The sequence below is a fragment of the Tenrec ecaudatus genome, chromosome 5 (assembly GCF_050624435.1).
Source record: "Tenrec ecaudatus isolate mTenEca1 chromosome 5, mTenEca1.hap1, whole genome shotgun sequence".
Lineage (NCBI taxonomy): Eukaryota > Metazoa > Chordata > Mammalia > Afrosoricida > Tenrecidae > Tenrec > Tenrec ecaudatus.
In genome coordinates, this window is record NC_134534.1 from 100996320 (window position 1) to 101019834 (window position 23515).

The 23515-nt window shown below is 39.7% G+C and overlaps 1 protein-coding gene across 5 annotated transcripts in view; it reads right to left on the reverse strand.

Moving 5' to 3' along the window:
* Nucleotides 1-17187, reverse strand: part of TUT7 (terminal uridylyl transferase 7) — a 71612-nt gene extending 54425 nt beyond the window's left edge. For 3 of the 5 annotated variants that reach the window (XM_075549784.1, XM_075549783.1, XM_075549780.1), the window contains exons 1-6: nucleotides 17063-17187; nucleotides 15445-15995; nucleotides 11933-12114; nucleotides 11473-11589; nucleotides 10607-10784; nucleotides 1112-1200 (exon numbers count right to left, since the gene is read on the reverse strand). In XM_075549784.1, the coding sequence (XP_075405899.1) occupies nucleotides 1112-1200; nucleotides 10607-10784; nucleotides 11473-11589; nucleotides 11933-12114; nucleotides 15445-15964 (1086 nt within the window). In that variant the 5' untranslated portion in view covers nucleotides 15965-15995; nucleotides 17063-17187. Of the gene's footprint in view, nucleotides 1-1111; nucleotides 1201-10606; nucleotides 10785-11472; nucleotides 11590-11932; nucleotides 12115-15444; nucleotides 15996-16521; nucleotides 16669-16952 lie in introns of those variants that run through there. The other 2 variants (XM_075549781.1, XM_075549782.1) reach the window with 2 other exon arrangements.
* Nucleotides 17188-23515: the final 6328 nt, after the last annotated feature.

Consider the following 23515-nt stretch of genomic DNA (forward strand, 5'->3'; position numbering starts at 1 on the left):
ACAAAGGAGTAAAATGAGTTTTCAGTAATAAAAAATGCTTTGATACTTACAGTGTTTAAAATCAGAAACACTTTCCTGACATTGGAAATTTCATTTTATCAAGAGATCTTATTATTTTCAAGTTACTAGAACTCAAAGGTCTCATAGACATATATGGTGAGAAAAACAGCATCTGAATTATGTATAAAAGTAGCTCAAGGTCATACTGCGGTTCCTACTTGCTGTGCCTGGGGCGTGGTGCCAGAGAAGCGCCAGCAGCCTGAGCACTGTGTAGTAGGTGCGCCCAGCAAGGGCCAACCTGACTTAAGCTCTCCCGAGATGGACAAGCTGTCAGACTACAACCTGGAGAAATTGACAACAAAGCAGAACCCACTGTAGACATGCTTCTCAGTTACCTGCAAGCTTTCAAGAAGGCCCTGGACCTGGTCATGCAGGTGCAAAAGCGGACCAACAAAGAAACCAGAAAAAGCCCCAGTGATGACTCCAAACAAATCTGAAAACAATGGAAGTTTCCCACAAACTTTTTGAAGCCCCCTTGTATCTATCTCACAACTTTTGCCTGTTCACAGTTACTTACAGGTTTAAGCCTTATTGACAGCAATTATAAAAATCTGGTGAAAGCTAACATTCCATGATCCTTGTAGTTTTTCCATCCCCTCTACCTTCCACCCCCCACTTTCTGCATACTGACCCTATTAACCACCAATAAACTTTGATATCTCAAAAATAAAAAAGTAGCTCAACCCATAAAACTGTTAAAAATGCCTCGAAACCAGTGTTTGAAATTATGTATAAAAGTAACTCAATCCATACAACTATTAAAAATCCCTCAAAACTGGAGACAGCAAAGGCAGAAAGATGGAATTTTAGAGAAAAGTACCATTAAACTTAAAAGATCTTAATTACCATATATACTCGACTATAAGCCAACCCGAACATCTGCAAAGGCACCTAATTTTACAACAAAAACTGCATTAAAAATGTGCTGAAAAACTCAGCTTATACACTAGCATATGCGGTATCTAAAATATGTTTGTATGCCGCTCATTTGTGAAAGAGAATATTTTCCATATCAGTCTATGAAAATTCAGAAATTTCACATTCTACTCACAATAACTGGAAATTGGACGTCAATGTTTACATCTGAATCTTTAAAACCAAATCGGCTACAGGATGACCCATATAATCTTAGAGAACAATCTACAAAAAAGTAAATTAATAAAAATAAGTCATTCAAATAACAGTTTCAAAAGTAATAAGCATTGTTACTTCACAAAACCATACATTAAAGAAAAACTGTATTCAAGTCTGGAAGATTGGAATGGACAGCTTACCCTCTTACCTTCATTTTATTTAACAGGGAAGATTGTGTTAATTACAGTCTAGCTAATAGACAACCATTTAATGTCAGTTTCCAAACATTTTAAAATTCCTGTTTTCTCAAGCTCACACTTTATGCTAAATATAATACTTCAGGAACTGAGAAGCAACAAAGCCCAGTGGACGTAGTACACCAGCCTGTGTAATCATGAGGTGTTGACGGGATCAGGTATCAAAAACCCAGAACAAAAAATCATGTCAATGTGAATGGTGGGGGAGTGTGGAGTGGAGGCCCAAAGCCAATTTGTAGGCAACTGGACATCCCCTTATAGAAGGGTCGTGTGAAGAAGACAGGCCAGTCAGAGCGCATTACAGCACCAATGAAACATATACCTTTCCTCTGGTTCTTTAATGCTTCCTCAGCCCCAATATCTTAATGCTAATTCTACCTTACAAATCTGGCCAGACCCAGAGCATGTACATGGGTACAGATAAGAGCTGGAAACACAGGGAATACAAGTTAGATAAACTCCTTGGGACCAATATTGAGAGTAGCCATACCAGGAGAGAAAGGGGAATGTGGGGGGAGAAAGGGGAAACCGATCACAATAGACAATAGATAAGGGGGTAAAGACATTGGACTGTGCAAGACATGGAAAAATAATAGTAACATAAATTATCAAGGGTTCATGAGGGAAGGAGGTAAAAAATGAGGAGCTGATACTAAGGGCCCAAGTAGTAAGAAAATGATGATGGCAGCAATTGTATAAATATGCTTGACACAATGGATGTAGGTATGGATTGTGATAAAAGTTGTATGAGTCTCCAGTAAAATGATTTAAACAAAAACCAAAATATCTGAGGAGGCTTTAAAATGTTCATGGAAATATGTAACTAAAGATAATGGAATTTGCCCATAAACTTTTTGAAGCCTATATATCTGAAGCTACTGCACACATTTCTTTTCACCTTTTGAAAACATGAAGAAACACATTTCAATATAAAGAATGTGTTTCAGTAAAATGGTAAACATAAAAACCATCTTTAGCATAAAACTCCTTTCCAATATGAATAATTTAATTACTTTAGGAAAGGTTTAAAGAATTAAAATATCACTGATATAATTTAAGTTATGGACAGATTTTCAAGCTTCAGAGGAAGGCATTTATTTATATATATTAAGTACCTACATTTATATATGTTTATGTTCTTTATTTGTAAATGAAATTATTTTAAGAATTATATTGCTAATGTGCCAAAAAATGTATCGCTTCGCATCAGAGGTTTTTTTTTTAAAAAGTGCTTTTTGAGATTTAACAGGTTTCTAAGCAAAGACCCTCACATTTACAATGGAAAAATGTATGGTGAAAATCATTAAAATGGTAGACTTCTGGGAAGATGGTGACTGAGTAACACCAGAGGGACTCCACAGAAATCAGCCCAGGTGAGTGACTAAGAGGGAAATTCAACACTGCTGGATCACACAGGAGGAGCATCATAAAGCTAAATAGGCACAGATCCATACGGTTTTGAGGGACTGGGGGCTTTTGGCTTACCACAGTAGAGGCCGTCTCAGCCGGAGCCGGGACCATTTGGAGCTGGTATAGGGGATTAATCTCAACACAGCCACATTGCCTCTGCCTGGGGGCAAGGATTAAAATCTTGCAGCCCCATGGGCAGGGATTGGGGCTCAGCTATATTGTTACTTTTGTTTCCCTCTCTTCTCTCTATCCCCCCACACCCCCAGTCTCAGCTAGCTTAGTTTTGGTTTTTTCCCCGTTTGTCTCTTCCCTGTGCTCTCACACTCCACTGCCCGCTTCCAGACCACTCAGCTTAGGCTAGGGCATTCATGTCTGTCTTCCACCCAGTTAGGTGAAATCTACCCTGTGCAGCATAGCCCGAGGCTGGGGAAAGTCTGGTCAACCTCCACCAGGGGATACTCTGACCAACTTCTTAGCAGTGAATTCCTGCCTGTGTGGCTGGGAGAGCTCCTATTTTTCCTCTGCTGTCCCACATGACCAAGGGAACTTCCTCCTGCCTACCTTAGTGCCTCAGGCACTAAGGCAGTTCAGACACCACTCGCCAACATTCCAAGCTGCTGCAGGAACCTCTGCCCAACCTCCACAGTGATCTACCAGGCCAAGGCAATTCTGCCCACCATTCGCAGTGTTCTACACCAAAGCAGGCTACCCACCAGCCTTCTGGGGCACTTCCCTGAGAGGGAAGCACGGACAATAAAGTGGTAGGATAATTCCATAGAGAAATTAGCAGTAGGAAGTTCAAAGAAGCTTTGCTACAAGTCTCCCAGAGTGAGCCAGTGCTCTTTGACTCGATGGAAAATAGCACCTGGCTAAAACAACACAACACAAATAGCCATCAGCTCCAACGATCTCAATGAAAAAAACAGGAGAAACAAAAGGCAATGGCAGATGTCCTGAACCTAATGACATTCATAGAAGCAGACATTGATTGAGCTGCCACAAAAAGAAATTTTCAGAATGCTGTTTGGAGTCAGACAGGATATGAGGGAAACAATACAGAAAAAGGATGAAATGATAAGGCAGATAAAGTCCATACACCAAAGAGAAATACAGGAGCTTAGGGATGAGATAAGAAAAACCAGTAGCAGTCTCAGGACTTCGAGAATCGACTGGAGGAAACAGAGAATCACACCAGTGACTTGGAGGACAGTCAAGCAGACTTTAACAAATGCGAACAAAAATCCAGTAAGACCATCAGAGAAGCTGAAGAAAACCTGATGCTATGAAGAGGCAAACCTAACCAAAGAAAGGAGGGAACAGATTTCGTAGCAAGAATGAGGGTGGAAAGGGAACATTACAGCACAAACTAATGGAATCAAAAGGATAATTACACAGTACTATGAAGGACTGTACTCCAATGCATGCAACTACTTGGAAGACATAGACACATTTTTAGAAAAACAATCTCTCACTAGACTATCCCCAATGGACACCCAGAATCTCAACAGACGTACAGTAATAGAAGATATAGACAAGGCTAACAAGGGATTACCAACAAAAGAGTCCCCTGGTTTCACAGGAGAATTTTACCAAGCATTTAAGAAAGAACATGAATCCTACACAAACTTTTCCAGAACACAGAAAAAGACGGCAAACTCCTGAACTCCTTCTATGAAGCTAGTATAACTCTGATACCAAAACCGGGCAAGGATCCCACAAGAAGAAAACTACAGACCATTATCCCTAATAAACATTGATGCAAAAATCCTTAAAAAATATTGGCCAACAGAATACAAAAGTATATAAAACAAATAATTCACCATGACCAAGTGGGATTCACACCAGGGATGCAGGGATGGCTCAACATACAAAAGACCATTAGTATCATTCACCACATTGACATGCAAAACTATTAGAACCACATGGTAATATCGATAGATGCGGAAAAAGCATTCAATAACATCCAACACCAATTCCTGTTTAAGACACTCAAAAAGATAGGAATGGAAGGAAATTTCCGCAAGACAATACAAGCTATATATGAAAAACCAACAGCTAACATGGTAGTCAATAAAGAAAAACCAACACAATCCCACTGAAAAAAGAGACCAGACAAGAATGCCCTCGTCCCCACTCTTATTTAATATCGTGCTGGAGGTTTTAGCTAACAGTATAAGGCAAAGAAAAGACATCAAAGGTATTCGTCTGGTGGAGGAAGAGGTGAAAACAGTTGCTATTTGCTGATATGATTTTATATATGGAAAATCCCCTAAGCTCCACAAAGGTAGTACTGGAAGCAATAGAGGAGTTTGGCAGAGTGGCAGGATACAAGATCAACACACAGAAACCCATCAGACTGCTATACACAATGGATAAGACCACAATGAGGAGTTCAAAAAGGTGGTACCCTTCACAATAGCCAAGCACAAATTGAAATATCTAGGGATACACCTGACTAAAAGAACAAAAGATCTATATGAGGAAAACTATAGAACACTATTACAAGAAACCTCAACAAATGGAAGAATATCCCATGCTCATGGATTGGAAGACTCAATAATATAGTAAAGATGTCTGTTCTGTCCAAGGCACTAAATAAGTTTAATGCAATCCTGATACAATTACCCTCATCTTTCATCTTTCTTCAAAGAAATGGAAAAACTAATTACCAACTTCATATGGAGAGGGAAGAAGCCTGGAATTAGCAGAGAACTCTTAAATGATCTTTGATAAAGGTCCCAAAAATATCAAATGGGAAGCAGATGCCCACTTCATCAAATGGTGCTGGAAAAACTGGATATCTACCTGCAGAGAAAATGAAGCAAACTCCTTATCTCACTCCATGCTCAAGAACAAACTCACGGTGGATCACAGACCTTGAAGTTAACCCCAAAAGTATTAGGGCCATCAATGAGGGAACTGGACCAACTTGAGAACTTTGGCACAGGGAATAAATAGACTGTCAGAAATAGGGAAGGACTGAAACACAGAGGAGACACAAATTGACAAATGGGATATGCTGAAAATAAAACACCTGTGTACATAGAAAGAATTTACCAAGAAAGTAGTAAAGAGAGTCCACGGACTGGAAAATCATCTTTAGCAATGACACATCAGACAAAGGTCTTATTATTAAAATCTACAGTACTCTGCTAGTTTCCAAAAAGAAAAACCTAATTGCTCATTGAGATGGGCAAAGGACCTGAATAGAAGTTTCACAGGGGCAGAAATCCGAAAGGCCAATAAACATGAGAAAAGGTTACCAATCATTAGCCATAAGATACACACAAATTAAGACAACAATAAGGTACAACCTAACACCCTTAAAGATAGCCCAATTCAAAAAATCAGAAAGCAACAATGTTGTGGGGACTGTGGGGAGACAGAAACTCTTATCCACTACTGGTGGACTTATAAGTATGTACAGCCACTATGGAAATTGATCTGGTGATATCGAGTTACAAAATGCCCCAGCAATCCCCCTACTCGGCATATACCCAGAAGAGGCAAGAAACAAACCATAGCCATGACATCTGTGCTCCAATGTTCATCGCGGCACAGTTCACAATTGAAAAGAGTTGGAAACAACCCACATTTCCATCAACTGATGAGTGGATTAAAAAACTGGTACATACATACAATGGAGTACTACGCATCGCTAACAAGCAGTGATGAATGAATGAAGCACATCGCTGCATGGGAAGAAGTGGAGGAAATCATGCTAAGCAAAGTAAGCCAAGCACATAAGGACAAGCATAACATGAGTCCACTGAAGTGAGCTTTAAAAAAAAAAAAAAAGCAAAAGGGGCATAGGGAAAAAGCTACTGTATACATACATTCCTGGGGTGAGGTCCAGGTAGTATGGCAGGGGCCAGACCAAATCCAGGGATACATATGGTATCTAACTAAAAAGGAGCTGGGGGAAGGAAATAAATAAATAGATAAATGGGTAGTGGGGGCACAGGGCACTAACTCACTCAAGGAGGATATTGTTTATATCTCCACAGGGAAAAAGGGACCAGACTTCCACCCAGTGCTCCAGGATGGGAATGCAACATGCTGGCACAGAGTAGGGAACTAGTGGAGGTCTGTGGGGCCGGTCCCAATCCCAACTATGTGGACAGCTGCCCCTTGCCCCATAAGCATTTATTTTAGAGGACGACACTGAAGCTGCAGCTCAGAGGGAGGGACATATCTGATCAGAGCACACTGGAGCAAGTATATCCTGACCCACCAAGGTTTGAGGACGATACCCCGGCTCAGAGCAGCCAATCCACAGAGAAGACCCTATGGCTGGCCCCACTATGAGACAAGACATCCCTCACTGACCCATAGCCCTACAGGGGACAACACTGGGGAGACAGTGTGGGAATTGAGCCCGATCTGATCCCATCGTACCGAGGCAAAACACTAAGGGTGTGCAACAGAATAGCAAGGGGAACAGAGCAACCAAGTCCCCAGGGAATACCAAAAATAGACTTTAGGGCCAGGGCTTGGCGCTCCATTAGACTCGACAGGAAAACACTCCTAAAGGCCAACAAACAGTCCTTGAACTAACTACAAGCATTTTTTTCTTGTTGTGTTTTGTTTTCTTTGTCATTGGCTTGCTCGTAGTGATGTTGTTTCGTTTCGTTTTGTTGCTTGGTTTTGCTCTGTCTTATTTTTGTGCATGTTATTATCTTCGAAGGTCTGTCTAAATAAGATAGGCTGGATGAACAATGTAGAGGAAAAACAACAGATCCGATAGTTTGGGGATACATGAGAGAGGGAGAGGTGGAGGGAAAGAAAGTGGTGTTAACAAACCCAGGGACAAGGGAACAACAAGTGATCCAAATCAGTGGGGAGGAGGGTGTAGGAGGCCTGGTAGGGCGTGACCAAGGGTAATGTAACTGAGAGGAATTACTAAAGCTCAAATGATGGCTGAACATCATAGTGGGAATAAGAGGAAAGTAAAAGGAAACAGAGGAAAGAGCTAGGAGGAAAAGGCCATTTACAGAGGTCTAATTAAGGGCAGGTACATATGTAAATATTTATGAGGATGTGGAAATAGATCTATGTGCATATATGTATAGGTTTAGTATTTAGGTAGCAGATGGAAATCGGTCTCCACTCAAGTACTCCTTCAATGCAAGAATACTTGGTTCTATTAAACTGGCATTCTATGATGCTCACCTTCCCGACACAATCGCTGAAGACAAAGTGGGTACATAAGCAAATGTGGTGAAGAAAGCTGATGGTGCCCAGCTATCAAAAGATATAGCGTGTTGGGTCTTAAAGGCTTGAAGGTAAACAAGCAGTCATCTAGCTCAGAAGCAACAAAGCCCACATGGAAGAAGCACACCAGCCTGCGTGATCACAAAGTGCCAAATGGAGCACTTATCAGGCATCATCAGAAGAAAAAATCCTATCATTGTCAATAAGGGGGAGTGCAGAATGGAGACCCAAAGCCCATCTGTAGGCAACTTGACATCCTGTTATGGAAGGGTCGTGAGGAGGAGACAAGCCTGTCAGGGTATAGTGAAGCAACGATGAAACATACAACTTTCCTCTAGTTCCTAAATGCCACCCCCCCCACCTATCCTGATCCTAGTTCTACCTTACAAATCTGGCTAGACCAGAGGATGGACACTGGTAGATAGTAACTGGAAACACAGGGAATCCAGGCAGATGACCTCTTCAGGACCAGTAGTGAAAGTGGTGATACCAGGAGGGTGGAAGGAGGGTGGAGTGGAAAGGGGAAACCAATTATAAGGATCTAAATATAACCTCCTCCCTGGTGGATGGACAACAGAAAAGTGGGTGAAGGGAGACGTCGGACAGTGCAAGATATGACAAAACAATAACTTGTAAATTATCAAGGGTTTATGAGGGAGGGGAGAGTGGAGAGGCAGGGGGTAAAAATGAGGAGGTGATGCCAGGGGCCTAAGTGGAGAGCAAATGTTTTGAGAATGATGATAGCAATGAATGTACAAATGTGTTTTACACAATTGATGTACATATGGATTTTGATAAGAGTTGTATGAGCCCCTAATAAAATAATTTTTAAAAATCATTAAAATCACAAGCAACTTTTATGGAACATTTCTATAACATTAAAGATTGATCCATATAAGGGAATACCATCATGCCCCCTGCTACCATTCTTCTCAGAGGATGCACACTGTTGACCCATGAACAATACTGTAGGGGGGTGTACTTACTTTTAAGTGAATTATTTTTCCCTATTGCTACTGTACTGAGCTCTAGTAGCTGCTTAAAATGCTGATGCTAATCAACTCAGCCTGAGCATTTCATCCCTCCAGTAACTACAGATACTTGGGTAAGCATATATTCAAGTTCACAACTACAACAGCAACAAACACAAAAAAATCCACGTTTAAGTGAGTCCACATGTTCAAACCTGTGTTGTTCAAGGGTCAATTGTAAATTATATATGGATTTTTCAACTGTGTGCAAGGCTAACCCTGTGTTTTTGAAGATCAACTGTGCCCATCTAAGAATATTACAGAAATCTTTCAGGTGGTAAACTTAAATGGTGAATCCAACCCAAGCTGTGGATCATAATCATTTGTGAACTTTCTAAAATTAGTGTTCATGGCTCCACAGGTGCTTCTAACATACAGCCAGGCTGGAGAATGATTAAGCTACTCTAATCACTTACCCCAAGAGAACATGTAAAAAAGTTTCAGATACTGTTCAGGATTTTCAGCAGTTGGGTCAGACATTTGCCATACCTAGCTAGCCTTACATGGTTCAAATACCCCAGTTGCTCCCTATCCCCAAGACCTAGACGTAAATATAGGCAGAATACAGTAAATATTTCTAATATTAACCTAGAAAGTAAGTTGTTCAATAATACACAAACTATATTAGCAGTTAGTTTTCAAAGCTCATTTTAGATATAATTCTTTTAAAATTTGCCTAAAATAAAATCTGTTTAGATGTTCAAAACTGACCCTAAAGGTGTTTTTTAGGTTAAAAAAAAAGTGTCAATTTAGACAGGTAAAAGATAGTAGTTCCAAACGGTTCCAACAATATGAGGAGTTATCTAATAGTGGAAAGTACAGGGTCAGCAGTTTGCAGTTGGAAGCCACCAGCCACTCCCCAAGAGAAAGATGAGGCTTTCTACTCCTACACAGTTTCATAAACCCAAAGAGCTGTCTACTCTGCCCAATGGCAGTGAGTTTGACTTTAAAAAAAAAAAAGTGTCCAGACAGCACTGTCAAGTAATGTCGGACTGCTACCATCAAAGTTGCTATTCAAACACATCAGCCACTCTGAGGGGAAAGGGAAGTTATCTGCTCCCAGAAAGAGCCTGTGAAACCCTAGAGAGTGTGATTATGGGCTAGATTACCCCAGTGGCAGCGTAGCAGGTTGGGAAATTGCAGTATAAAGGGCCATGTGGCGCAGTGGTTAAAGCAAGCCAAATGTAAACTGAAAAGTTGCCAGTTCAAACCCACCAACTGCTCCATTGGAGACTGATGTGGCAGCTGGCTTTCATGAAGATTTTAGCCTTGCAAACTCTGAGGCAGCTCCATTCTGTCCTATCAGGTCACTGGAGTTGGACAGTAATGGCTTTTGGTTTTACTAGCAGCTTCAATTAAAGCCCATGCACATAATAACATTTAATAACACTGTATTTAAATCTTTGTTATCTTGAAGGAGATCCCAGAAAAACCAAAGTAAAGAGCTAAGATCTTCAGGTCATGCCAAATCAATTTTTAGAAAGTGAAAATTAACACCAGTGGCTAAAATGAAGTAGGCACTTTTGGGGAAATAAAGAGAAAATACAATCCTAAAAATACCTGGTAACTTGTGCTGGAATACATTTTCCATGATCTGTTTAATTCCTAGTCTCTTTTCCAGGTTCTCATTGTGCAAGCCAAACTCTTGTACCACTGTGTCAATGGCAATGCCGATTGCATTTATCTGAGAGTGTGTTGGTGGGGGTAATGTGGTAAGTAACTCTTCTTCTTGCTTTTCCTATTAAGACAAACAGTGAGACTAGAAACTGGCCTCCACTTTGTTTTTTTTAACTTCTATTATTTCATTGAGACAAAACTCTATGATTTCTGGAATCTTTCCTTAACCCTCTCATCTTAGCTTTATAATACCATCAACATACATATTTTTAACAAGCATAACGTCATAATAATGAATACATAAGAACAGATGGAAGTACAACCAAATGCTAACAATAGCAATGTCAACAAATGACGGCTTACTTTTCCTAGTCTCAGGAGCGCTGGTGGGATGGTGGGCTAAACGCTGGGGCTCCTAACAGAAAGGCAGCTGATGCAAGCCAACTAGTCACTCAACAGAAAGAGGATGAGGCAGCCTCAGGAACCCTCCAGCGAACAGTTCTACTCTATCCTGTAGGGCTGCAATGACAGAATGGACTTGATGGCAGTGGGTTGGCATACACCCAGGTTCAATCACTGGCTTCAAACACTTCTGTTATATAAGACTGCTGAGCACGACAAGTATGAAGTATTCTGGCTAAAATCAATCAGTATATGCTTTAAAGTAAATATAAGTATTAAATATTGGGGGTCACATAAATCAATAAATATAATTAGCAAAGCTGTTAGGATCACAGCCTTAAGAGAGAAGAAAAGGATGACAGGAATAACAAATGGCAAGGTATTTGTTTGGATGACATTAAACTTACCTTAATGTTTTTCTTGTGTCTTTTCTCTTTGATATGCTTATGGGCAAATGCAATGGAATCAACTAAAACATCACAGAGTTTGCAGGTGTATTTTGCTGTAGGGTAGTTTCGAAGTCGCTGTAATTTGAAGAGATTTACAGACAAGTAATCTCCAAATCTACAAGTAAACATTAGCTAGAAATCCATTTCCCCTTTATGCTTGAAATTGTTCATGTACTATTGTCTCCCTTTACCCCTATTCTCAATAGTCATTTTGATTTAAATAGAATAGCAAGTATTAATTCTACTAAATCCAACTGAATATAATTTTTAACTTGTGGTATATATAAATTAATAACCAACTTTGGATACCCAGCTCGCCAATACACCTACTCCAAATTACCAACAAAGTGCCAACAAAAATAAAGACTTTATAATACGATAGACACAAAGATAGAAAAAAGAGACACAGAGACATTACCCTTTTCAGTCTCTCAATGTAGTCTCTTCTCAGTCGCTCTTCAGCCTGCTGTAACCCCAGGAGCTCCTTCATGGAAAGGGCTGATTCGTCAATCACAGGGCCTTCCAAATCTTCGTCCTGTTCATTTTCCTCATTTCTCGTTCTCCTGAGTTTCTTTGGTCTGGACCTCTGCTTCTTGTTTTCTGCAGTCAAGGAAAAAAAAATCATTGAAAATAATGAATAATGTCACTCCTAAGTAAAAAGTCAAACTTCCATATTTCATTTTAAAGACAAGACTTAGACGATATGGTAGCTCTCCCATGGCCAAAGAGCCGGAATGTTCATTACACTTCTCTACTGCATATATCAATCCACACAAATAATCTTCTTTTTTGGAAAGGATTAAAAAGTTTTTTTCAAGTACTCAATGTAATTTTATCATCTCTCCCTGGTATGCTGCTGAGCATACTTGTGCAAGTCAAAATTATCATCTTCTAGAGGCAAGTTATCCTTATAATCTGATATCGTCCACTACACCTGTTATTTAAAATAAAATCATCCACATTTGTTTTCAGATCTTAATGGGGCAAAAATGGACACTACAGCTGTAGAAAACTCAGAAATGAAGCATGCCCAAATCAACCATGTAGTTGCAAAGTTTACTTCTCATAACAAATAGAAACTGGGAGGCTCTCTCCTCTCAACTAAGCACAAATACCAAGAAATTCAGGCCAACATGATACACTCTTAGGATAACTATTGCCCATTTTATCTTCACTTTCTTTAAATTCATTTTAATTTCATCTCAAAAGATAAAAATCACAGTTGAAATAAAAGTTTTATCTAAGTATAAACTAACACAAGTAATTAATATCTTAATAATAATAACTTCTGTTGTTAGTTCTACAATTCTTATAACTCATAAGTATATCTGTTCATTTTTGGAACAAAACTTGTCATTTGATAGCACTGAAGGTAACTATGGGACTAGATTATAATACTTATTTTTAATTAGTTTTGAAGCTACTTGTTATACTAAGATTAAAGTCAAATTTGTTTTCCAAATTAGAATTTTGATGTAAAGATTAAAGTTTAAAATGGCTTATTATAAACTAGTCTTTGGAAATATAAACCTATTGAAATGCCTTGAGGCGATTTCTGTATGTAATGTTTTCAGTTAATTATAAGTAACTATTTGATTGAAGAAAAAACTATTGCCATGAGCAATAATCCTATATTACAGATGCAACTGTCCCTATTATAAAGTTGGGGGAAAGAATAGAATATGAGAATAACTTGCTCAGAAACACATAGATGGAATTCTGAGAATCAAGCTTTTCTTTTATAATGTAAGATTTGAAAAATAAGTTACCTATTTTTTTTAATATTCTACTTCTTATCTACAATAGAAGAAAACTCAAAATACAATATAACCTTTTGATCAATGTTTCATAGTCCTGTACGGCATAAAACAGTCAAATAAAATTTCAGAGAATGGCATCTTGGAAGACCAAGTGGCTAAAAAATTCTCGTCGTTACTCAGAGGAAGATTACATGGCTCTTCCTATATTTAATGTAATACGAATTCTCTATAGTCAACACATTACTTCATGAAGACTTTTAAGGGACAGATGCTGCACAGCTATGTAGCCACTGTGAGAGCATGTTTCTAATTCATTTAGATAAAGCACGCTCACTTTCAATTAGAGGACAGTAAAAATACCTTCCATTAAATGACAGAAAAATGTACTTCTTTTGAAAAGCTCTTAAAAATAATTTATTACTTTTGAAAAACAAAGAATACAATGGAGTTGTCGATCATCTATGGTCACTGTTAATATCTGTCTAGTTCCACTTATCCATAAATCTTTCTTTTTACAATGCTTTTCAATGCCAAGATTTTTTCTAAAGACCAATAAATTAAACTGTACATCTGACTTGCACGCAGTAATATAACAATATTCAGAAACTTTTCCTTTATAAAACACAATTTCCCTCACTAATTCCTGAGTTAATAGCAAGAAAAGCAGAGGACAAGACTTCAGTGAGTTTTACTTCCTCAGATACCACTCTGCATGGCAAAATTAGATTTCAATTTAGCCTCTCCTGACCTGCACCTCTTGACTTATACAACTGCTATTCCACCTTTGCAATATGAAGACAGTAAGTGGGGAGCATAATCCCTTCAAGTTCTTTTTTCACTAAAAATTATTTGATTCCTTTACAACATCTCATTTTGCTTAAATATTAAAAACACAAAATAATGATGTTAGAACATTTGAGCATAATCGCTGCCATTCAACTGTCCAGGTGAAAACTGTAGAAATGACAATTATTTTGCTACCTATATATTTACCACAATAAGACAGCACTGGTCCCTTGCTTTAATGCTAACAAACAGTTGAGATTTTTATCTAAAGATTTATAATTGACTTACACTTTTAAGAATTCTATGCAAAGGAAAAAAGGTATTCTATATGGTCAAGGTGACAAACACAAATGCTTACACACATACACACACATAAAGACTGATCACTGTGAGGTAACAAGAACATGAGGGAATCTGGAGCCTTGAACAATGTCCACCTCATCTACAAACCTTGAAATTTAACAAAAGTTTAAATGTGCTGGTCAGTTTGGATGGCATTTCATACAGCCACTAACCAAGGGCTTTTGCCAATAAACTCAAAAGCCCAATTTTCCAAGTATAATTTGTAAGTTTAGATGAAATATTAGCTTGTTTTAAATCATTACTTTATTTCATTTCAGCATTCCTATTAGATAAACATAACTTTACTATTTATAGGAACCACTGGAACAAAATGCATTTGCTTTTTACATCTATAAAGGGGCAGCATTTACCCAAGGACAAAATTCAAAAGGCAGGAAGGAAGGTTTAGGGAACAAGGAAAAACAGAATTGGAAAGCACAGGGAGAAAACTGGGTAAGTAATTCTACATTGTGGGTATTGAAGTGAACTGATGTAAAATAAAATTTTTAACTTCCTAAACTTATTTTTCTCAGCCTTTGTTTGTTATGCACCTTTTGAGGGATGGGTGTGGGAATATTGGACCTTGCTAAAGCTCTCTCTCACGTGGCAGGATATATTTGCAAGCCACAAAATTTATTGTATTTTATTATATAAAATCAATTTTTTTGGTTTTGCCTATCTATATCCACAGACACATTCACTATTCAAACCAAAATTATAATCGTTTTCAAAACACATACATAAAACTCAAAAATTATTATATGGCTCCCAGGGGAACATAGTTATAGTCTCTTCTGTAAAAAGCACCAATTAAAAAAAAAAAACCTAACTAAAGTGAGCGTCAGCGCAAAAATAAACTTTTAAAGAGACCAAAACTGTGTTCAAGTTGAAACACATGAAATAAGTTGACTACTTTTGTAAAGCAGAAGCAATGAAAACTGGAACTGCCCAGCTTAAAACAGAACTCCAAAGTTCTGTTACTGACATTACTGTCACATTACTGACTTCAGGATTGTAACCTGAAAAATTATGGACATATTACCAGGGCTTCCTGCTTCAATTTCTGACATAGCTTCTAGGTTCACTGGCTCCTTATGAAACAGTTGTCTCACAGTTCTGCAGCCTCTTCCATCTTGCCATCTATATCCATCTTCACTTTCTTGAAAGGGGTCTTTTCTTGGTCGGCTAGTAACTGGAATTCTTGGTCCGGGTTTACTTTCTCTCCAATTGTCCGAATTACCAGAAAGTTCATCGGAAAGCCATCTCCTACTCTGATCTTTATGGCTGTCATTCATCCAGGTCGGCTGGCTGTAAATGGGGTTTTTAAATGCATATGGACTGTTGGAAACAGCATATGGTCCTTTTCTGGGAGTATTCCCATAGTTCCCTGGTGACACTTTTTTTTTTGGAAGGCCTTTTTCAATTTTACCAATATGGCCTTTAGCATAATCATCCATTATTAAATAATCTTGTTGTGGGTGACTCCTTCGGAAGTCGTCATCATCTAAAGCCCCTCGGTCTTTAGCCCGTTTCACAAAATATGGTTTTGCAGCATCTCCCATGGTCGTTTACTTCAATTTTCTTACTCTGTACCTGAAAGAAGGCATTTTGGATTAAATCAAATACTTTACACCACCAGGAATAGATTTATTGCAGGGGAATCCAAAAGCCTACCAGAAAAATTTACTTTCCTACTTCCTCTTTCAACAACCATTTCCATCATACTCTCAATAAACAATACTAAAAGAGGAGGCTCAAGTCTGTAACAGTGTTCACGAAAATTAGTTCTTACTCCAAAACACGATTAAAGTCTGTGAACCAGGAAAGCTCCCCTACAAATGTTTCTTTTCAAAGAAAACCGCATCCCAAGCCCATACGATTACAAAACTAACCAGTCTTATTTATTTTTAGTTGGCAATTATCTATCGCTCTTATACAAAGTAACCGAAACTTCAAGAGAAACGACTACATCTCATAACTTCACTTTTTGGCCTCTTCGCTTTCTTCCCAGCGTCACCCTCCCACCCCCACCCATTCACAACAGACTGGTTCCCAGCGCCACGGCTTCGGTGGGATCCCAACAAGGTATCGATAGAGTTAAAGGGACAAGGTTTCCGACCGAGGAACAGCTCCAGCTAACTTCCCCGTCCCTCATCCTCTGGTCCCAAACAAGTGCAGCTGTGTGCAACACAACTCTCCGCGTAAGGACGACCTCGACGACTGCCGCCCCCAACCCGCCTCTATTTCCACCCTCTCCGGGGTCGGAGGTGGTAGAGTAGGCGTTCCTGCACTCCCAGCCAGGAAGCCACCGCAGCGACCAGAAAGCAGGAAGTGACTTGCCACCCCGTAAAGGTTCCGGGGTCCCGCTCGGCGGTCCAGGGAGCCAGAGCCCAGGACCTAAACCTAAACCCTTCTAATCCTGCCCCCGCAGGATCTGACACAAAGTAAAAGCGCGGACTAGAATCCAAGATTCCAGTACCCGCTGGCACGGGGAGTCCCCGGGACAAAAAACCAACACGACTGAGGCTGCGGAGGATGGAGCCAACGTACCTCCAGGGACAGGCCCGCCTTCGGTTCTGGGAGACCGGGGAACCCCCTGGAGACCCAGCACGGAGGACAGTGCAGAGAGACGCCCATTGGAGGTACCCGGTAACACTTACCACCTCCGTCGCGGCCCGCCGCTTCCTCCTGTCCCGGCCGGGCTCCCTTTCCGTGTTTTCTTTCGGCCCCACTTCCGGCGCTCAGCTCAGTCTCATTGTGCGCGATTGGCAGCTGCCGGTGTCCCAACCCCAGCGCTTCCTTGCGCGCGCCGGAAACGCGCGCCGCACCCGGGAGGCCCGCCCCCAGCCTCGGGCCAGCCCCGCCCCCCGTCTCGGGCTAGTCCCGCCCCCAGCCTCGGGCCAGTCCCGCCCCCCGTCTCGGGCTAGCCCCGCCCCCAGCCTCGGGCCAGCCCCGCCCCAGTTCCGCTTGCTTCCTCTGGGGTTCGGGCTTGGGGCCTGGTGTTCGTAGATGCAGATGCTGTGTAACCGGCGGTCCTGCTCTTTCCTGCTACACCGCCTCTTCCCGCTTGAGCAACGTTAGGTATTGAGAGCGCAGAAGAGGCGCGGAGGGAAAGCCAACTGCTCGGAGAGTCGAGGAAGGAGCCGTCCGCGCAGCAGCGCTCTCCACCCTGGAAGAGGCTGGACTCGGCCTCTGCGCGCTCCTAAATCGTTTTCGGAGAAATCAAGTCTTAGTCTGAAGCGTCGAAGCGCTACTCTATTTCTCTAATAATTAAGTCGTACTTACTAACCATGCCGAAATGCTAGCGTTTAAGCATCCACTTTTCACCCAGCCTTCTAGGTGGTCAAGGGACACGCTGTTTTATTTTAGGTCAGGATTCGTTTATTAAAAAAAAGTTTTACATGTTTTGAAAAATATGTGTAATCGTAAAGGGTGGCCAGAGAGGGTAAAACTTCATCCTTCAATTTGCAAACCCCCTAGGATTGCTATTTTTTGTGTGTGTTTTTTAATCATTTTATGGGATGGGGGTCTTACAGCTTGTATAACATGGATTGTATCAAGCATATTGGTACACATGTTGCCATCATGATTTTGAAAACATTTTCTACTTGAGCCCTTGGTATAAGCTCCTCTTTTTTCCCCTCCCATCTACCTGAATCCTTGTTTCTTTTTAACTGTATTTTCTTTTTGTGTGTGTGTGAAATTCTAAGTAGTTTGAAAGCATTAAGCAACTAATAAGATTAAGGAGTGTTGACCTATTTTGACAGTCTGTTTTCTCTGGTTTATTTTTAATAATTCATAATAATAATTAATTCACGTTATGAATTGGGTGAATGTTTACAGGGCAAATCGGTTTTCCATCAAAACAAACATGCATATTTTTTTACATTTCATTGTTGTAATCCTTACTATAATGTTGTTTGCAATGTCACGCTTCCTCCTTAATTCCTATTTCTTAATCCTGAATTTTGTCCTTGATAAACGCTGTTCTTTTGATCTCAAATTGTTGATTAGTATTAAGGTGCGAGTACCTCTTTAGTTACTTCCTCCCTTAAAGAAGTTTCTCTTTTTAAAAAAAGTAGTTTTAACTCCACAAGATTCTGAGGGACAATATTCTTAGAATAATACTGAACACATAGCATTTGCAAATTGCTAGGCATTGTTCTAAAGGCTTTTCTAATGTAATCCTCACAGAGCCATTTTAAAGATGGGGAATTCTTTTCATTACAGTGAAGTGAAAAATAGCAAAAGTGAAATGAAAACCCAGTCAGTCAAGCAGTGCTGTTCTAAAGGTGATTAAAACACATTTGTACAACCTTTGTGCAATTTCTTATTTAATACCTTGGTTTTGAACTAGCATAGAGTTAAGCTAATTAGTTTGACAGTCAGGTAGTATCCTTTCAAATAAATTCTGAAGTAAGTGTGATCATGCATGATGATGTATGTAATCATCTTTATGTGCCTGTGGGATCACCACATCCACCCAGCAGAGTGATTCTTGTATGAAAGAGCTGCTTTAGGAAAAGTGGACTATAGTTTTAAAGGAGCTGCAGGGGATAGATCATTTTAAGTGATTGAAAGTCTGTTATTACATCCTCTTGACTGTGTTTTCCAAAATCTGACTTCCAAATTAGTTCTTTTCAGGTCCATTTGAAGGGAAAAACAAGCTCTTCTAAAACAAAATGCTGCCCTCAGAGTTGCACAGTGGCAGGGGCAGTCTGATTTTTCACCTGCCTATCACAATGTCCAGCAGGAGAGAAGGTAGCTTCCAGAAGCTAGGAAGAACTTTCCAAGAGTCTTGCAAACTTCATTTTACATTTTAGTATCCTCGTTGTTATCTGCTATTGACCGGTTTCAATGTGCTCCCATTTAAGATGGAACAAGACACTGCCTGTTCCTGTGGGAACCATCCTCATGATTGATTGCAGACCAAATTATTGTAATTCATATGGATTTTCATTGGCTGACTTTCAAAATTTGATGTCCAAGCTTTTCTTCCTACTATGTTTTACTCTGGAAACTCTGAGTCTGAAAGCCTGAATCTTGTTCAGTAGTTGAGCTGATGCAGATGGTATGTTGCCAAAATTGACCCATATCTATGTTAGGGTTTCTCACACCTTATTTGTATGTTTGCACCTAGTCATTTGAGGTAAGTTCCAATGACTATGGCTATAAGAGTCATGTAAAATAATTCACCACACCACAACTTTTTTACTTCAGTCATAAACAGATCGTAAGTACAGTTTGTGAGTTTCTTGTGACCTTGTGAATTGTTTACCCAAATGGAGAAGGAAAAAGTACTGAAAAGAGGGAGAGTGGTGTCAGAGATGGAGGGATGCAGTATGTTGGAGAGTGTAGAAATCTGGTATGTATTTGACCCCTGCCTCGTAGGAATTGGCTTTGTGCTGCTGCGTACAAGAAAGAAAAAAAAAGGACTCCAAAATGTTTGTGGAAAAATGGAGTTCAAAGATAATAGACCTTTCCCACAAACTTATATTTGAAGTTTCTTTTCAGAATAACTTTCACTGATGTCTAGTTGTTTCTTCCTGATTGCATTTAGGTTCAACATTTTTGGCATGAAGTCTGCATAGGAGATCTGTCCCCCTCAGAGGATATATGGGGCATAAGAGAGAACTGGTAATAGGAATTTGTGCTTTTATTGATAATAAGTTTGATTATTTGGTTAAGGTGGCATCCACCAGATGTCTCTGTTTGTTTGCCTTCCTTTTGTGGAGTGATAAATTAAGACTGTGACTATCCTGTTCTCTCTTCTCAATGATTCTAGAGTCCATGGATAATTCTCTCTAGAATCAGATATTAATAGAATAACTGTAAAATGATGATTTTCTGTTTAACACTTCTTCTATAATTATTGGTTGGCACTCTTCTTGAAAGAAGGGTTTTCCTTTGTTCTCCTAATTCCTTAAAAAAAGATTTTTTTAAATATCAGTAAGGAGTCACAAATTCTATTTTATGCAGTGTGTAATATTCATTCCTGTCATTGCCTATTTTCATCTTCTAATTAATCCAAATTGGCCAGAAGCCTTAAATTGGTTCTTGAGTCTTTTGATGTCTTTCTCATCTTTTGAGTACTTCCTTTAATGCTGGCACAAGACGTTCCAAGCCTGCCTTGAAATTAACCATTTTCCAGAACACCTGGAAGGTTATGTTTAGAAAGCTAATGTGTGCTCTAGGACAAAACTTTTATTAGGTTCTTTGAAAAGAAATGACTAGGAAACTTTTTTTTACTGAAATCATGAGTTAATACTGGTACCTCTAATTAACACTCTATCCATTAGTATATGGTTCTTCTCTGTTTCCCAATTTATATATGTATCTTCCTTTTCCCATTGTGACACCCCTATTTCCTCAAAACAACATATAAGTATTAACTCATTTCCTGTCAGCCGTGCCATTGGTGAAATTGTTTCAGAATTGTTTCTTAAGTCTTACTGGGAAGTAAATCTACCAAGTGAGTGTCCCGCTTTCACTGTTGTCTTTGAGAGACAATTTTTCTGTGCATCCGTTTCTTGATTGACAATCCTTGAATACAACAGCTAAAGTAGGGCATTTCCAGACAAATATAACTTAAAATAACTTGTTTAAAAAATACCTACCCTATTATATTAAGAAATACTCCAAACAGAAAACCAATATAGCAAACAAAAACTCTGAGATAAAAAATAATTTAAGTCTATAAGAGTGAAATTTTGTTGTTGTTTGGTGCCATCAAGTCAGTTCCAACCCAGAGCCAGCCTAAGTTCAACAGAGCAAAACTGTGCCATCTTCACAATTGTTTGTAATGCCTGAGCTCAGTATTGTGGTCACTGTGTTACTCCATCTCATTGAGGGCCTTCCTCTTTTTCACTGCCTCACTTCTTTACTACACTTGATGCCCTTCTCCAGAGTGTGATCTCTCCTGACAACATGTCCAAAGTATGTAAGATGAAGTCTTGCCATCTTTGCCTCTAAGGAGCACTCTATCCAAACTTCCAGACTGAAGATAGTTGTGATGAAGTAAACTTTCTTAATATGGCTCCTCTATACATGTCACAGGAGCTGGAGCCATAGTGGTACTGTGGTTAGGAGTTGTGCTGCTAATCTTGAGGTCAGCATTTGGAAACCAGCAGCTCTGTAGGAGGAAGATAAGATTTCTATTCTTGTAAAGAGTTATATATAGTCTCTGAAGCCTTCGGGCAATTCTAATGATGGCAATGATTTCCTGAAATCTCAGTATCCTTCCTGATTTCTATTTGTTGTTTTTGTATGGTTTCTAATCTTTATGTTGTCATTTTTTTCTTTGAGCATTTTCTTAAATTCCTCAAAAGTTTTCCTCAATTTGTTGAAGGATCTTAAATATAATTTAAATTTTTTTCTTATCAGGTATTTCCAATGACATTTACTCATCAGAGTTTGGGTTTTGTTCGGTTCTGTTTTGGTCACCTGTTTGAGTCACTTTTATTTCCATGTATGAACTGATTATTGTCTATATATTTGAGCTATTATAATGTGGTTATATTTGTATTTAATTAATGATTGTATGGTGATGGAGCTTATGCTGCTACCACCTGCATCCTGGTGGGTGTGGTAGGGACAGTGAGTGTGAACAGTAATCTGTTCATGTAGTACAGTTGACGTCAGTTTGGGCTAGCGTTAGCTGTTGTTTATGACTGATCAGGTGGTACAGGAGGTGAAGTAACTTACATCTGGTAGATGGGGTTGTAGGAGGTATGGGTACAGGTGGGCATGTGGACTTTTTTCCCTCCTGTTAGATGAGACAAGAAAAAACAAAATCAGAAAATAAAGGGTAAATACAAATAAGGAAAAAGAGGCAATCAACAGTAAAAAAATTAATAACTAAAAGGGAAAATAAAGGCACATGAAGAAGAAAACAAAAAACAAAGGAAATTAGGAGACAAAAACAACAACACTAGAAAAGAGAATAAAGAAAAATTAAGAAAAGAAAAAAGATTGAAAGGAAAAGAGAAATGTAAGAAAAAGAAAGCAGAGAAAGGGTTACACACAAAGGAAGAGTTGGGAAAGGAGGGAAAAAAGGAAAACCAAGAAAGTGAAAATGATGGGAGCCAGGCGCCCATGATGGATCCGTTTTCTCTGTCAGCGAAGGAGCACATGAGGCTGGAGGGATTGGAAAGGGGCTGGAACACCTGGTTCTGTGTGGAGCTCCACATGGCCTCTACATCCTTTGAGATCAGGGCACCTATCTCCAAGTTCTTCACACTGGTTTAGACAGTGGCTGAGGTCAGGGTGCTTCTTCCCAGAAGGAACTCTTTCGGTCCCGGAGGGCAGCTCAGCTACAGCCAAAGCAGGAAGTTATGAAAGGTGTTTTGGCCTATCCAGTGGTGGTCCAGGACCCTGTACTGTGTGCTGTGTTCTGTGTTCACATACACCAGACACAGAAGTGATGCTCCCAGTACCTTATCAGCCATGTTGTGGATCTGACCTCAAGCACGTCAGAGGTTATGTAGGGGATGGTGCCACAACTGTTGAGTGGGAGGGTGAGTGAGAATTCTCCATGCTTCTAGTCACCAAGAGGGGAACTAGGAGAATCCTGCCTGTCCAATTGCCAGGTGCCAGTGTGCCAGGCTATGTTTCAATTCAACGCTGCCTGCAAAAGTTCAAGATGGTTGCATCAGGCCAATAATTCACTCATATATCTCCTCTTCTCATCAGCATTTTATCCACTTCTCTAATTTTTCCTAGGTCATGGCTGGTGACAAGGTATGGTGTTATTCTTACGACCCCCAAAGTAAATATCAGTCAAGTCAGTGGACAAAGCCATCGTCACCTCACCCAAAAATAAGCTCTGTAAATAAAATCAAAGATCAAGACGATGCTCATTTGTTTTTGTTTTGTTTTTTATGTGAGGGGGATAGTGCATTTGGAGTTCATTCTACCAGGTCAGACTCTTAACCAAGCTTTCTATTTAGAGGTTCTGAAAAAAATGTGTAACAGTGTGCAACAACAACAAAAGGTCTGATTTGTGGCAGATGGGCGACTGGTTTTGCCACCACAACAATGCACCTGCTCACACAGCCATCTCAGTGTGCCAATTTTTGGAAGAAAAAAACCAGCATGCCTCTCTTGACCCATGC